Here is a 17204-nt window from a genome sequence, read left to right as displayed (position 1 = left end):
AATGATCTTCCAGCCCAAAGTTCATTGTCAAGCACCTACGATCTCCGCCCGTAAATGGCCCCTCTCAGGCACATCCTTCTCGCATGTCTATGGCATTGTTGGTCGCAGTTTGACGACCAGTTACTGTCGGCATAGATATAGTTATATAGAAATGTGTGAGGGACTCTTATTATTGGCTGCACCCATTGTCCAACAAAATCTCACTTTAGCAGTGGGCGGAAAGCCGAGCAAGCCTGGCGTTTACGCGCACTGCTGTGCCAAGGGATTGTCAACACACCGCGTGAATACTGTCTGCTCAGCCTCTGGGCGAGGTTCAGTAAAACTTCAATGCTATCCAGCCACCAAGTCAACTCTGTTTGATACAACCCATTACAGTGTTTTGTCTCGCAATAAACGATAAATTCTCAAGAAACCTCAACAGTTTCAGCAGAGGCCGCCTCATATGATTCAAGAGGTGCTGTCATGTCCTCTGTTGGTCGAGGCGTAACACCTGCAACTTCTTGGGTGACGCCACCTAGCAGCGCCGCCTTTCGCCGTGCTTCCAAGTCACTCCATCGCTTTGTCAGTTCCTCGCGTCGAGATTGTATAGTTTGCCTGAAATCATGAACGAATTTTGATTAATTTAGGGAAACGATGTTGTCGAGAACACAACTGTTCGTTTTTTGCCCGTCAATATCCAAGAAAGGCAACGATATAGGCATGATTGGAATGAGAACCGCCGATTTTTAGGTGTCGAACGTAGGCCTATATCCTACGTCAAAAGTGATCAAAACATGACCATCGTGGACGTAGATTAATGTACACAGTGGTTAAAGATTGGATAAGATTGTGTTCTAACTGCCAAAGTTCGAATCTATCCTTCCTTTTCTTCATCTTCTCCACAACTCGTGTCGTCTGCTTCCTCCTCTTCTCCTCCTCGGCCATGTCGTCTGCCGTCACCAGCGTCTCATTCATCAAGGTGTCGTACTCAACGTCATAGCGTTCCTGCCATGCTTTAGACATTGTTGTGTAATGTCACTTCTCCTTGCTGAATACGTAACTAAAACGGGATAATCGATTTGATTTAGTTTAACGAGAGCCTCTGTCGAAAAAAAGTGCCGAGTTGACAGTTAACTGGTTGAAAGCGACCTCATTTTAGAATGCCTGTCTGGCGGTTCTTCGCGCTAACTCCTTCAAACAGTCAATCCTGTTTTCGGATGTACTCCGCTGTCCTCGGCATCCTGTCCGGCTTGTCTCCATACAGTGGGGTCCTGTAGGTTGACACCATTTGGCCTGATTTCTTTTCTGAAGGCTCTTTTTGACTTGCAATGCTGGTCAATGTTTTACTCACATGGACACTGATTTCATGTACCAGAAATATGTTTTTGGCGGATACAGAAACAAAAATAGCAACTCACCGATCGATTCAATATCCCAAATAGGCCTATGCTTAACTTGATATATCACTTTCCAAACAATCTATCCATGCATTCGCATGTTCTGTAGTCTACTTCACGACACGTCAAAAACAAACAACTTCTTCAATTCTTTTGCCTAATAGTTGGAGTTGTGAATAATAGCTAGGGCCTACCACATACATACTACAGTAGGCCTGTATTTCCTCATGCTATTAGCCAACACGTCCCGCAGTGATCCGACAACAATAGAGCATTACCCTAAACAATAGTTTCATGTGAGATCGGGTAATCGACTTTACGTGACTGTAAGAGTTAACTGAGATAGGCTCTCGCTTGTTTGAATTAGCAGGTCAAGTCTCAGCTGAAAGCGGTCAATGCTGAAACTTTTAAAGGTACATTTTGGTTTGAACGAGAAGTTCACACGGGAACAGTCTGTGGACCATCATTTGCAGATACTACTGGGGACTAACGTATACAGTGCATCCCGGTTGAGACGAAGAGAAAGAAACAGCTTCAAAGAACTGACCAAGACAAATTAGAAGATCTAAAGCATTTTATTAGTGCTATGGGAGAAATGAGAAAATATGCAGCCTAAATGATGCAATACAATAGTCGTAATCCTAGTACTGCAGCCAATCTAGATTTTGTGAAATGAGGAAGGACGTGAAACTCACTTCAAAAGGTTTCAATGTAAACTTTAGATGAATTCAAAGGCCAGCATCTCCTGCGCTTTATAACCCGAAACATTCAAATAACAAAGTTCCTGGCCAAAGACGATACCCACCTGATGTGACACTGACAGTGATTCTGCGTGAAGCTCTCTGGAGGTCTAGTTGTCAATGGATGCAGATAAAAGTTAGCAGATCTCATGATATTTGGAAAAGAATACTGGGTTTAGGCTTTTAGTTAAATGTAGCCTGAACACTCACAGATATGTGAAATATGATGAACAAGTAGTGTTTTTGCAGCAGAAGTACAGTGCAGAGTATATACCTGATTGACTGATGAAATCATCATGATTGTGTGTTAAAAGTGAACAATAAACCAGGCTGTTTCATTGGGTGAATGATGACTTGTTTCATAACAGACGGCTGATCATCCAAGACCCTGCTCCGACAGAAAGTCACGTGACTCTTTGAAAAACGTGCAGATTTTACCATCGTGCAAAATACATGTACATTGTTCCATCGCTGTTTAATAATACACTGTACCTTTTGATGTGGCCAATCGATGGTGCAATTAGAAATAAACAGACATTAGAGATTCGTTGTAGAAAGTGATTGAACCGAGCTGTTATACTTTAGTGTCATCGATCTGCGACTTCTAAATGAAAGTGAGTGAACATGGTGATTCGATGCTGTAAGTCAATTATAGGATGAACGATGGAGTTGTCCGGTGGTCATGACATCCTGTTCCGCTTAGCATTGGGGTCCATTTCTTGATACGTTGTATTTAATGAAGCCGTCGCAGATCGGTGAAGCTAAGTAAATAATACATGATGAATCTTTGAATCATGGCGATATAAGAATCATATAAAATGGTAGTTAATACACAGATTACCAATGGTCTGTTGATGAAACAAACGGAATACAATCTGTTCTAGTGAAAGGTTGTTATATTATAGAAAGTCCTGCATATTTGTTTGAGGTGATTACTGGTCGTCCTTGGCGATGGCCTGTCGCCTCTTCCTGCCGGGGGATGAGGAGTCGCTGGCGGCGTGAAGGGCTGCAAATAGATGGACAGTAGTCAAAACGAGAAGGGGCAGGTGATACGAGTGCTTACTCTTCGGTATTCACGCCACGTTTTGCGATTTAACACGTGATTTCAACGGGAAGCTGACCTAGGCCAGTGGCGTTTTTGTGGAGTAAAGACAATAAACATCGATTGGAAGACCGCGCATCATCTTCAGGCATTGTGTCAACAAACAGAATATCCTGCACGCCTCCCACCTTTGCATGAGACAGCAATCTCACTCCTGAACACTTATTGACATTTACTTATCGATGTTTAAAATTGATATATCTAAATTCCTATTGGCTGCCGATCGAAACGTATGATTCAGGTATTGTAAAGTATTCAGTTTGACTTAAACCAGCAGTATCACTACAATTAAACTTCGACTTTTTATAGCCCGTGGGTCTTTGTGAAAATACACTCGTGGATATTGTGTAACAAAGCCGTAATATCCGATATACGCCTGTCATATTTCAAAAAAGGAGCATTCTCAAATCATCATTTTATGCTCCAAAACACGGAATCGATGTTGTCATTTTCAATTCCTTAGGCCACGTGCTAATAAAACCAACAATAAAAGGTCGATTTGTAACAACCATGTACATGTATATCATTTTGCGGTCGAACCTCAATAATCTTACCCATGAGTTTTGATCCGTAGTTGTTCGCTGCAGAGAATCTTGATCCGTATCCTGCTCCTAATCCACCACGCTTGCTGCAAGACAAAGTGCGACCAGATTAGCAATATCCACCGCAGTAGTGGTTTTCATATGGTTCTGGCCAAAGAGACTTGAACTCGGGAACGTGTGCAGATCACATTTACCGAAAGATATATAGTGGTTTTGCACAACACTAGATTATCCTTAGGGTAAGCCTAACAAATGCTCTTTCACGGTGTCAACTAAAAAGACCGTCAACGTGAGATTGTGAAAGCCTTTGCAGTTTGCAATGACACATCGCAGCCTGCGTCATTAGAAGTAGAAGTACTTACTCCAGTTCGTCATAAACGAAATTTTCCTTGATAAATTTAATGAGCTCGTCCAACACAGCGATGGTTTCCACGGGATTGCTTTGCAAGAAAGAAGAAGCTGACCTGCAAAGATAAACAAGGAAGTGAGATGATGGGATGGAATAAGCATTTTGACTCGCGCAGGAGTTGATTAGGTCTGGGGGTTGTTACCATCATCCTTAATTGGGCTCTATTTACAACCTCTCAAAGCAGCACTTTGGGCTTCCTGTCCTATTTGCCAATCACAAGACCACCCCATGCTTGTACCTCGTGGAGAACAGTGCCAAGATTGAGTTGGGAGCTTCTTATTCGCCGTTATAGACAAGAAGGCCCCGTACTTGCTGAAAGCGGTGAATGGAAACATCCGAAGTTCAGAGTAACGTAATATGTCTCCCGTGTCAAACTCGCAACTCAAATAGTGACGGAATGTTTACTGACTGCTCAATGAACAACATCAGAGATGTCGTGAATGGATGAGACATACTGAAAAACAGCTACGACCGACTTCTCGTCATCAATGGCAACGGATCATATCCCGACAGGACTGGCCATGATCAAGTGTCTGCGACTGGTGAAGGCGATCATGGCTGTAAGGGAACCCCAGCCGTCAAGTTGCATGAAGGATCAACAGGCAGAAAGCGATTCCTGTGAATGGAGCTCGCCCTTTTACACCAGTATAGCAATAGCCCTGGACACGGTAGTATATCGGATAATGTTCAAAGTATTTCGGGTATGTTAAGTCAGGTTACACTGCAGGGCCAAGGAGCAGAACGCAAACAATAAATGACCGAATCACTTTATGCTTGGACTGGTTCATCTTTTCGTCTACCACCTGATTATACGCTGGCTATCCTTTGATATAGTACACTATAAACGTGTAAAACTCTGAGGCTGTGAAATGTCTCCAAGTAATCAAGTTACAATAAACAGTCAAGAGGTATCAGGACAGACAAGGCAAACAATAACACGGGGATTCTCTTGATGTTTTGTTCGGTTCGACTTTCGTCCTTACGGCGAGTGAAGACGAGTCCGGCTGGTCGGTCTATGCCATTGGATACTGATGGTCTGGTCTGGCAACATTTTCATTTGTTACGCTTGAAATTTGATGTTATCCATCCCTAAGGGCTTTTGGAAAACAACAATTAAAGCTCATGGAAATATACGTGAAGATTTAGCGTCGTCAGATTTCCTACTGATAAAAATCCTCACAAGAAGGGTCTGCAGAAGGGAAATGACATTAAAGATTGAAGGCAACACATAAAAAAAAGAAGATAATCAGTCCGGTGTTCAAGCGCTTCTTTTTTGCAGATACGCCGTCCGGTTAAAGTCACAAAAGTTGAGCTTATGAAAAGATGGCTGCTCGTTGGCTGTCGGCGTTATTGCTTCTCTCATTCTCTGGTCAGCTTTGAAGTGGACATCGCTTGTCAGGTTGGTCATCCCGAAATGACGGACATTTAATCACCCAGAGAGTAACAGCGGCGTTATGAGACCTGAGCTGTTGTACCCGGCCGCGATTCATATTGGCCGTCGATGCTTTTTCTTTCTTCTTTTCTGAAGGAAACTAATGTATACACAGATAGAGAACTCCTGAAAAAGCACATTTTGCTTCGGCTGATACAATCTCGTGATCATAATCATGCTAATTGTCAATGTTATGAGTATGTGATTGCTTATTCAAACGAAGTTAGAAAATTCAAGTTATTTTCCGGACAGGTATGCCATACAATTCTCAAAGACACCCTTGCTGGCCTGGAATTCATAGTAGGTTAGGCACCCTATGAAACTGAAGAACAAACATACTGAAGCCCCCCCCCCCCTCACTCATTCAGACACAAGGCGTTGTTATGACCCCTAACTCGTAATGGCAATGGGGTTATCATTCACCAAGGTGACAGTAACTCAGGTATGAGTCGCGGTTACTCTGGTCGAACCCATATCATCCCAGCAACACGAAAGACTACATGCTATTACTAAGATTAAATACCCCACAATGGTCATTTCTAGTGTTACTCTAAGAGCAAGTACCCCTTATCTATGCAATGTCCAGCGAGATAATGATGATTCCTACTTTATGAGGGCAATAATATTTGTCAATAGGATAATCATGGTGTATTCTTCAGCACTGTGAGTTACCATATAACGGTGAAAGTTGGAGTCACAAGGGAAATTGGTGGACAACCATAGTTGAATCGCAAACGCCCATTCCATCTCGGATGAGAAATGCTGTCTGGAGAATACTCCTCCAAATGCAGAGAGATCGCTGAAGGTTTCAAGTTGATTCTCTTCGAAGAACCCCTAACATTCCGCGCGCCATGTTCTTTATTCCTGAAGGGTGTTTGACGGCACACGCCGCATCAGCGAAGAGAACGGTCAGACCAGCGAGAGTCACGTGGAAGACATTAGCGCTACCTGCCTCGCTGAAGTCGATTGGTCTCGATGGGCTATTCAGTCGGACAGGTGGTGTGAATGGCCTTCCATATCATTCTCCCTCTGTCCGAGGATGCAGATGTTGGGAATGTTGGTGAAGCTCACCATTGCACCAAGACTATAGAATTTTTGTTTACTCATGATATATTATCACTCTGCCATTCTAAATCTTCGAGAAATTACTGGTCTAGGTTATATGGTAGCAGAGCGTTGTTTATTGCCGTGCCGTGACAAAAGCAACATCAACCACGTCAGGACATCTGTTGTCTAGAAAGATATCGTTTTTGATATTAACCAAGTTTGATACATCTCCGTCTAGACACCTTGGAACCCACTGGCGCAATCGTCAACGGCACTTGTCCTGTTGCTTAAATCTTCATACGTGAGACTGTACATGATAATGTACATGACAATGTACTGACAATGGAGAATGCAGCTATCAATTAATTGATCGTGTATATGTCTGATCGTGGTTGGATGTGGCCAATATTCTGTCCACCCATTTCAGATAGCGAAAAGATGACCAGGTTTAGAATCGATCTACATTTAGTAAGCCATATAAGGCGTCCAGCCCGAACTCCCATAAGACACTTAAGCAACTCAACTTGGACATCATCAGCAGGACAGTGACGTCATAAGAGGCTTAGGGTGAGGTTAATGGTGAATTAAGTGCAATGAACGCTTGTCATCAAGATTAAACCTTTAATGAAGACCACGTGAATATGTTAATATAGTGGTACTATTTTTAGCAGGCAACAAAATATCCCTCATCAGAATACGCGACAAAGATTTTTTTGTATGTTCGTGTCGGGTATTTTCTCCATTTGTGTGTACTCTAAGAAATGTGCGGCCATTTTGAATGGCTAATGACAGTCTCCGGAGCCTTTCAAAGTGTGCTTTCCATGACATCCATGTTAAAGATATCCTGTCTGTCGGCATGAACTCCGTCAACTTAACTCGTCATTTAATCAATAACCTAACATTGTTTCCCAACTTCAAAAGTATCGAATAGATCAGAAACTACTTCATCCATCAACAGTAATCTTGCATTTTTAACTTCTCCTACCGACTTTTGGAACCCGAGGGTGAAAAGCAATGTTTTGATGTAACAAATAATTTATTCCCAAAAAACCCTCAAGCCGTTCTCATATCTCGTTTTACACAAATAATTAAAATTGAGTAGGAATGGTGTAGGCCTATTTCGATACAAGAATTAATATCGAATTTTTCTCCCGTTCTCCCAGACAGATCTTTTGTTGCCTTTTTAATGGAAGCATGTTATGTAGTCGTGTGTACTTCAGAGTATGTCTGCGATTTGACGAAGTTCGTAACGCTCATTCAACCCAGAATACACAGTGTTTATTATCAGCTTATTCGAGGTGATGTGAAAACCTTAATGGTAAAGAGGCGTTTTCTCGAACAACGAACTCATTCCCCCTAAAGCCATCGTAACTAATTCAATGCCCATTGACGTACGACGATCTTATAGTGAAAATGATGGGGACAGGCCGAAAGAAACGTTGATGTTTTCAACCGTTCGAGGACCAAGAAGAGGGACAAAGAAAGTATATCTTTAACGAAACAGCATTCTCCCTCGAGGCTGTCTGACAATCAACAATTTACTCTTTTTACCACATTGAAATGACGATGAAGGCGTAGACATGACACAAATGGAGTTAATCATTGCTATCATGTCGCGGCAAGACACAATGGCAGCGCTCGTTATGTCACCTGGAACCTTCTATCCCAACCAGTTTCTGCTTACAAAAAGTATTGTTGGAGACGGTTCCATTGTTGCCATCAGTACTGATAGAGGAGTCAGCTTTTCTTCCAAATTGTCATAATTGAGAAATATTGCTTTTGCCTGATACGCCGTTGCAATGTTCTGTGGAATCGTTTCTCTTCCGGTTATGTTTTCACACAGTTGTGAGAAGGCCTGGACTAACATCGACACGCTCAAAGACAGAAAGCCAAGAAGAAGAAGAAGAAGAAGAAGAAGAAGAAGAAGAAGGAGAAAATAAATACTTACCTCTTTTTTACTTTGGCTGGGGCGGACATAACTACTGCTGGCAACACGATGGCTAATAGGCAAACTCCCATGATATATCTTGAATCCATGGTGGCTGTCGGTCGTTCTGAAAGACGGGAAGACAATACTGAAAGTTGGCAGCCTCAGCGCTCACTGACACTCTCCAGTAACCGGAGGTGCAATTATACACTCTACTATACGCAGGAAGTGCGTCTTGATAAACATGGCGGAGAGCCAGTGGTCCGCCGATTCTAAAACAACAAAGAGCGGTAGTTTCTCTATTGTTACTCTAATTAACTTTATGCTATGTTGGTGAGAATGATTAGTTATGTTGATTATTGCTAATTGGTATTGGATGCTGTTAATTACTGTTAGATAGGTTGATAGTTGCTTTCCCATGACGAAAGGATTCATTTTTTAATCATGAGCGCGCGTTATCAAATTATCTCATGATATATACTTGTAGATTGACGCGTTACGCAAGCTCCGACAAACTTAGAGATCAGGTGATGTCATAGAACTGAAGAACATGAAATATCTTATCACAATATGGATTTTCCTATTTATCGCTTGTGATAAAAGGACCCTTATATGTTAATCATAGTAGATATTCTGAGATTGCAGCTAGTATCTGTGATATTATGTCACATAGAGGTTTGTTCACGTTCAAGGCTGAAAAGATAACGGATTGATTGCAGCGAGTACTTTCCCCAGATTATTCTGATCGTGAAGTCATCAGAGACAACTTGGCTGCTTGCGATTGAAACGAATCTTTTAAACTTAGTTGACCAAAAATCTGCAAGAACTTGTGAAATTGATGATTAAAGTAATTTTCATCGGGCAAGATGATAGAACTCCGATAAGTGGTATGATTTGTTGCCATAAACAACAATTGGAACGTTCACCCAGGCGCAGTTTGGTTTATGGATATGGACACCCGGCTGTCACCAACTGTCGGAAAGTGGTCGTATCCAAGTGCTTATAAATGACACGTGACGCTGGAACGGAAATGTTCCCTGAGCGTTATGGTAGGCTACCAACCACACGTTACGTGTGACATTCGCCTGCTCATGAATACAGTGAAACCCGGTCGGCGACCAACCCCGCTATGACGACAAATTTTCGGCTTTGAAAATTTTTCAGAATTTTGTACTTTTTTGTACTTTTTTTTCACTATTTTAAAAAATTTAACTCGGCTTTCGGGATTTCTAGACAATGTTCATTAGATTTTCTGTGGCGCCTTTGAGAAGTGATTCATTGTGTTGATAAGCTTTCTAGACAAGATAGAACCTTATAATAACCTGACGGACATGTCATAGGACACGTCAAATCCCGAGACCAGGAATAATATCCGTACGAGTTTCGTGGCTTTCGGCATGCCCACAGGCTCGGCCTTATATCAAAGCGCGTACTCTCATCCTCAGCTGGCTAATTAGAGACTGACATGATTTAGTTCAATGATGTCATGAGATGGCCGATGATCTGCTTTTCTCAATTGAAATGCCTTTGAAAAGTATTTCGTTATTGTCATCTTCTTCATACGACAACACGTTTTCATTACTGTGGCTGTAAAGGGAGTAGAGGACGAGATGTAATCTGTCATTGTCTCAGTGTTCCTTTGTCTTATCCGTGGCGATGATGTCGAGTGGTTGTGACTTGAAGTTCAAGCGACATTGGTTGTATTATGTTGTCCGACATTAAGACTTGATGGATTAGAACATGCAGTCAATGAGGGGCCATTGTGATTGTTTACGAGGTTTGAATATTTATCTTGGGACCTCTGCCACCGAACAGTATGGGTACTTATCACAGTTATTACGAAACAATACGGACAGTACGTTCTAAAGTTCAAGTTCCCCTCTGACATGAGTGGTCACCGCAATTCCAATAGACTTCTAGTTTAAAATCTGTGTAATCCCTTTACTGAAAGTAACAGTCGCAAAAACATCGATGTTTCGCCCACGATACCGTGGATCGAGATGCTATTAAAACTTTGATCCATGGACCAATTCGCACTACTCGAACGTCTTGAACTTGTTGCAGTATAGGCATTAATCATGTGTAGCAGATACACTGGGGCATCAATCATGTGTTATATATAACCACCGCTACAATAGTTAGTACACTTATAACTTGCCAAGGTTGATCCTAGACCGATTGTTGGCGAATGTGATAAGAATAATACACAGCTACAGCAACACAGTGTAAAAGTTCCTCTAATCCCTTGACGAACTGAATTATAGCAACACCAGCAGAAGTAGTGTTGCGAATGAATACAACAATGATGGATTGCGGGGTGAGATGAGCCGGCTGACTGCATAATCTGCGGGCAGATAGCAGAAAAAACACCCTGACATGTGGAGGGAGATTTCGGGATAAAGTCAGTAACAAGGCGTGACCAGGATCCAGCTGTTACTTCACTGGATGAACCAAGCATTGCCTTTAACTCGCCTTTATCTCCTTCATATGAGTGCATTAGACTTAAAACCAAGTTAGAGTTATCGCCAAGATTGTGACCACATGTAACTTGTTTTGAACCGCACCGTGGTGACATATTTGTCAACGAGACAGCTCGGCAGAGATTGTTCCTTTGTAGTCAATTCATGTAACAAGTCCACCGGATCAGACTTCCCCTTATTGATTGGAAATCATCATTTATGTAAGTGGAATCTCATGTGCCATATCAAAAGCTGCTGAATTGTCCTTAAGTTTGTCAAAACTTGGTGAAAACATCTTCAGACATTGTAAGGTCACTGAGCTTCCTACTCGTTGTCATCCTAACACCATCAATAATGACTAGTACTTAGGACTCAGGGACCAATTAGACAACTTCGGGGAAACTTATCTAATCTAAGAGTTCAAAAATGAAACGACCGCTTCGCCATTCATCATTGTTGTTCGCCCACTCAAAATTGAAATTACTGATCACGAACCATTACCAGCAGAGCGGCCATGCGTTGATTAGTGTATACGCCATATCTTCGAAGCAAATGATACTTTTTCTCTTCAATTCCCACGAGGTGGACAATTTGATGTATAACATTCAGAATGGCTGATGTTCTTCAGACGTTGTTTGATGCTTCGAAGAGGAGGCAGGAATTGATAGCGCACGTCACTATTTTCTATTTGGTACCGCTGTACTGTACCAGTTACTGTTTGCCTCCGATCTTATCCTCCAGATCGTTACCTTTAGTATGCTGCTGTCTGAAACGGATCTAATGAGAATGGGCTTAAATATCAGATCGTCTGAGTGGTATTACTCCTACAACTTCAATCTCCCAGCAGCCATTCCACGCATATTCCCATTGAGGACACATTCGTGATCTTGTGGCTAATACCGGTGATACTGACTTTGAGAGTCATCATTTAAGTTATTAGATACCTCCGAGTGCCTTGTCATTACTTAAGATTACACTGGTTTGTGAACGAAGGCTTACTGCGAGAAGTTGGTATGCTGCCGAATGGGTGTCAGAGAGTTTAAAATGGTTTGCAACTCCTTATTTTTAGGTTTTTTTAACCACGAGTATGAACAGATAATGGTATTTTTACAAGGGTTTTAGGCAGACTTTTTTAGGTTTTTGGCTTCCTCGTTCCTTCAAGTGGTCAAACCACACTGAAAATAGAAGGATAAGTCTACTTCCTCATTCGAAGGAATGTCTGTCCTCCTTCATCACCCCTCTGACGATTGTCTAAGATTACCGAAGCTGAGACCTATTAGCGTAAACTTCTAATGGGGTTAGCCGTCATCATATTGTGTCGTCCCAAGGTGTAAATGTGGCTGTCCTCTTTCTCACCCCTCGGACAAATGTCAAAGTTTGCCAAAGAAGGGAAATCTAGTCGGCGTAAGTTCTTATAGCAATCATCATATTGTCTCATCCCATGGTGTAAATGAGCCTGTCCACTTCACCTCCGCTTGAATGTCCCCGAACAAGAAGACAAGGAACCAATTCCTGGAAGTAATCCACAAATCAACACCGTTGTGCCGTAATGTGAATGACCAAAGGGATGGCCACACACCTGGTCCGCCTCCTTAACTCACTCAAAGTGAGTAAGAGTCTGGCACAGTTCCGATGGTCTGATTATCATGGTACCAGGGCTAGATCTCATTCTACTAGTCTGGTGCGAGGATGACAAGAGTGCCGTTGAGGGGACTTGAACACAATGAGATTTCCCTTGGTAATCTCTTCATTTTCCGTCACAAGGTCACAGATTTGTCAACAGTCAGCGAGACGAACCATTGGCATGAAATGTAAGAGAGCTTTACTTGGCCCAACAATGAGACGTAGTTGCCAGTTTACCATCAGTCCATTTCATGACGAACCTTCACTCCGATAGTTGGGGTTTTATGATATAAAAAAGGCCGCAGATGAACAGCATGTTATGTTTCATCTGCAACTTCGAAGTTGATAGTATGCGATGCCAGCTTCACCAGAATCGGACGATTCATCACTAAGAACGAGCCACCGACAACCATTCCCAGTCATTTGACGCTTTTTTTTCGTACAGGGCCATTTTCTCGTAAATGTACTGTATAAGAGTGATGAAAAATGTAACAATTGACCACAGCTGTATGAAAGAAATACTCGAGTATGGACAGGAATAGAAATGCTTTAGAGCCGCTCTTTACTCAGTGAGAAAAACGAGTTCATTTGCCATTTACGAACGCAAAGGTCTCGATGTTGTATAATCGATATATGAAAGCGACCGCTATCTCGATTCCTAATGAGAAAACAATAGAGAATCGATTACTTAGAACATTAGGAAGGAAAAAGCTATAATTGAAAGAGATCATAGCGCAATGATGGGCGTATATTTCTGCCCTCAGGATACGAGAATGATATAATGCATTTAGAATATGATAATTGAAAGAATTAAGCAGGTCGTTCGGACGCGACTTATCTTAGTCCATATCTTGCTGATAGGGAACGCTGGACTTCAATTGCTTTCTCCAGTTATAATTTAACTGATAATCACACCAGTGGGAAAAAGCATATCTGCTCATCATATTTCTGGCTCTTGAGAATTGTTCAGGTGGAATAAACAACGAGAGAAGGATTGGTTTTTTTGCACAAGAACTTCCACAACAATATCGTACATCAATCATGCATTTGATGAAGGGTATACAGTGACCGCCTTCGACGAGTCTGCCAATCGAGGATTGTCGATATCACCCACTTAATGTTATATACCAGTAAGGTCTGGCCCCGTAGGCTTCATTATAAATAGACTGAGATGTCGTGAATGTTTCTACATCTATCATTTATGACCCTTGAGGGGTAACAGGATGCCATTGATGAGAATTTCCCAGCTCTCATTGAATAAATGGAAAGAAGAACCATTGAAAACGGCGAATGAAGTTTGGTGTATCCCATGAGGGTTTTCTTCAGCATGTCCAAGACTCTTACAGGAAAAATCCTCGTGGTAACTTTGCTGACACAATATGCTGACGCTTAGCCCATGGCTACTGGTTATGGCCCCTTGGGAGGCAGCGTTCATCCTATAAGCATGCTATACATCATGTGTAAGAATAGCCACATAGCGTTAATTATATAAACTTTCTTAGCCTCTGAGGTTAGCTGAACGACACTTTGGGCAAAATGAACATTATTCATATTCTAAGCTGTGTTGCTCTGACGTCATTGGCACCAACTCATGTATTGTTTGGCGCAGTTCGTTAAGTATATTCACTCGATTAGCTTACCCCAGAGAGAACGTGTGTCCGGTCGAACAAGAAGCGTATGAGTTATTATCATATTGCTCAGGAATGTGGAAATTATGCACGGAAGCCTGCCAAGCGCATAATTCCGTCAACGGTTGTTTCTCGTCGTTCTAAGCTTAGTGTACGAGACATGTTTGCCCGGAGGCTTCAAGACGTTTTCTTCTGTTTATCTTATTTTTACGCTGAAAAAGTACAAGTCTGGTAGAAATAATTCCGCCTATCTTGTGTGGAGCTTTCTGTGCATCGCTATTACTCCGTAGGCGTCTTTCCGACAATACTTCTTTAGACAACATCGAGATGATATGGTTATATACTGAAAAAGATTCTTGGTGGTCGTCTTTGATCGACGATTTATACTAGTAATCGCGAGAATGTACTGCAAATAGTAGCAATGCGGTGAAATGGCTCGTTTCTGATCGATTCTAGTCGGAAACTGTAGCTGATACGAATATAACAGAACTACTCACTCAGTAGACACCGACACCGAAATTGTCTTGAAATAAGTCTGTCCGAGAATTTTTCAAAGGTTTGATTCCTTCCTGAGGAAATTAAACGTGAATAAGGCAAATTTAAGAGAACAAGAAATTGTAGTGGCCTCGGTAATCAAATCAGTATTTATCCAACTTTCACTGGTATATTGGAAGAGAGTCAACAGTTTCGACGGAAGTTGATTTATAAGATGAAGGGTTGAAGGTGATTGTGTTTATCATCCACTCCTGTGTCGCTAACCCGACTAACTAGCCATGGAGGGCTTGATTGAACCTAGCTTGTAGCTAGGAAATCAGGTTAGAGTAAATCAAGAGATACTCTGCTTGTGGCGGAATCGTCATCTCCGAGTCTACCAATGAGTGTTTGTCTGTTCTTGAAAATATAAATGTATTTGTTATTCCACGAAACTTTAAATCAACGCCCCAAGTCACGCTGTGTAGATTGATTCGTATGAGTTCTCAAAGATTTAAAGTTTGTTGTCCGTAATGCCAATTAATCTTCAATCAGCGTTCGAACTGAGAATTCTGCGGCTTCGTCAGCTGACAATATTAACGAACTTCTTACATAAAAGCAGAGGATATTTGAAAGAGTCTGATTGGAGATATGAACCTACCAACTCCCTTGTATCGGATCAAACTCATCTCTGATTGCAATACCGTTGAAACTAAACTACAAGAGAAGAATCCAGGCATTTTCAGGCAAGACATACAAGCAATTCATTTATATATATTTCTCAATTGCCTGCATTATAGTTTAAATGATATTGCCTCAAAAGTGATGATCTGTTCGCCTCATGTTGATTCTGCTAATGCTGATACCAATTCAAGTCAGCTTAATCATTACCTTGTCAATATGCCAATTTACCAATTTACCAATTTACGTGACAATTAACCAATACAAAGATTTTTATGGCTGCGTTGTCATCGGTTGACGATTGTTGTATCGGGAATTGATACATCGAAATATTTTCAAAAGAAGCCAAAACAGATAGCTCAACAATGAATTACCGATAAAGGAGGGTTTTTTTAGAAGGCAGAGTTCTCTGATTAATTATGAAATAGCCCCTCATTTTTAATACACAATGGAAGGCAAAAACATGTATTGCATTTTAAGTTATAGGCCCAATAAGAAATGCTTTGTCCCCAGGCGCACTAGATCTTCAAACTTTGGAATCAAGTTTCCGATATATATGGAACGACTCCTGTGGCTATTCCATTTGTCAACTTTACCTGAACAAAATGAATTATTGACACCATTGGGACAAGGACGAAACGCTTTCACAGCAGCGACAACTAAACAGTTTTAAATACTTGATGTCGGACATCTAGGACAATTACCCGATTTTGGCGACCAGTCTTTGATGATGAATGGTGTATGGCAACCATCAAGTGCCGTCAAGGCTCCTCATCAGTTGTGGAGACGATTGTCGAGACTAAAGCAGCCATCTTCTATCGTGCGTTATACTAAGATTAGCTCAAAAGATGACGCAAAATGTCGACCAAATATACACAGAAATATAAAGCATTTGTAATGAGGGAATCTGATTGATAAAACGGTCGACTTTTGATCCTGATCGTTCTGAAAGCATACCCTATATTTATTTGAAATGACGGATTAAACATTCATAGAGGGTTTTTTTTATCTAAGAGCATCGTGTATTGCTCAGGATGCCCAATCCATTCGCTTCAATGTCTGAAACAGTCCTCTAACTCTCTAAACGCTCATGAAACGGGCCGTTAGGACTTGAAATAGCTTACAGTAGTTTCAGATCGCCGGACTGATAATACTGACATCGGACAGACTATAATCATTGCCTCATAATGGTGTATGACATCTCTCAGACCTTGGTCGCCAGTCTTGACTGAAGAACATTTATGTACATCAAGCAAGTTCCCTCATGAATTGGATACCATCGGACGTTAAGATGTTGAAATTTTCCTCCTAACTTTCTTTTGTATCAGTTACACCGACATGATGAGGTTATGGCATAATCTGGGTCGGATGTCATCGAAACGCTCACGCATAATATCCGAAATGTATCTGTGAAAAATGTTCAACCGAAAAGTAACTTGCTAACCTGATACAATATCATAATGTGGCTTTAGTCAATATAATACGTCAACCAGTTAGTTCTATGATCAAACATTGCAATTGATATAAGTGATTCCCTGATACTGGCACTGGTCATTATCACCAGGATGTCATAGTAACATCTGAGAAAACTTCTTTAATCTCGAATTGGTATAGATTTTACAAAGTAGTTGACAATAACATAAAAGAATCTATTGACGACATGAAGGCAATCAATTCGATTTCGTAACCATGAAATACAAACAGCTCACTTTTCACAGAGCAAACCCGATTTCAACTTGATATGCTGGTATCATAATAATATGCGTA

At 41.4% G+C, this 17204-nt stretch overlaps 2 protein-coding genes across 2 annotated transcripts in view; both read right to left on the bottom strand.

Moving 5' to 3' along the window:
- Positions 1–249: 249 nt before the first annotated feature.
- On the bottom strand, positions 250–1507 carry LOC135492935 (uncharacterized). The gene is made up of 3 exons (XM_064779683.1): positions 1398–1507; positions 839–1039; positions 250–594 (listed from the first exon to the last, which is right to left on the bottom strand). Exons 2-3 carry the CDS (start codon positions 1000–1002, stop codon positions 405–407), a joined length of 354 nt encoding a protein of 117 aa, XP_064635753.1. The 5' UTR covers positions 1003–1039; positions 1398–1507; the 3' UTR covers positions 250–404.
- A 425-nt stretch (positions 1508–1932) lies between these two features.
- LOC135492282 (uncharacterized) overlaps positions 1933–17204 on the bottom strand; it is a 29176-nt gene continuing 13904 nt past the window's right edge. Inside the window, exons 2-5 of the mRNA XM_064778646.1 lie at positions 8597–8702; positions 4123–4224; positions 3773–3846; positions 1933–3122 (exon numbers count right to left, since the gene is read on the bottom strand). Of these exons, the coding sequence (XP_064634716.1) occupies positions 3049–3122; positions 3773–3846; positions 4123–4224; positions 8597–8685 (339 nt within the window). The 5' untranslated portion in view covers positions 8686–8702 and the 3' untranslated portion in view covers positions 1933–3048. The remainder of the gene's footprint in view (positions 3123–3772; positions 3847–4122; positions 4225–8596; positions 8703–17204) is intronic.

This window comes from Lineus longissimus, chromosome 8 (assembly GCF_910592395.1).
Source record: "Lineus longissimus chromosome 8, tnLinLong1.2, whole genome shotgun sequence".
Lineage (NCBI taxonomy): Eukaryota > Metazoa > Nemertea > Pilidiophora > Heteronemertea > Lineidae > Lineus > Lineus longissimus.
Note: the sequence above shows the minus strand (reverse complement) of the source record. Positions and strands in the feature narration are given on the sequence as shown.

Excerpts from the sequence above, each read along its gene's own strand:
- LOC135492935 (XM_064779683.1), bottom strand. The coding sequence starts at position 1,002 with ATGTCTAAAGCATGGCAGGAACGCTATGACGTTGAGTACGACACCTTG. Across the intron at positions 595-838 it reads GATAGATTCGAACTTTGGCA|GCAAACTATACAATCTCGAC; the intron begins GTTAGAACACAA and ends TCATGATTTCAG.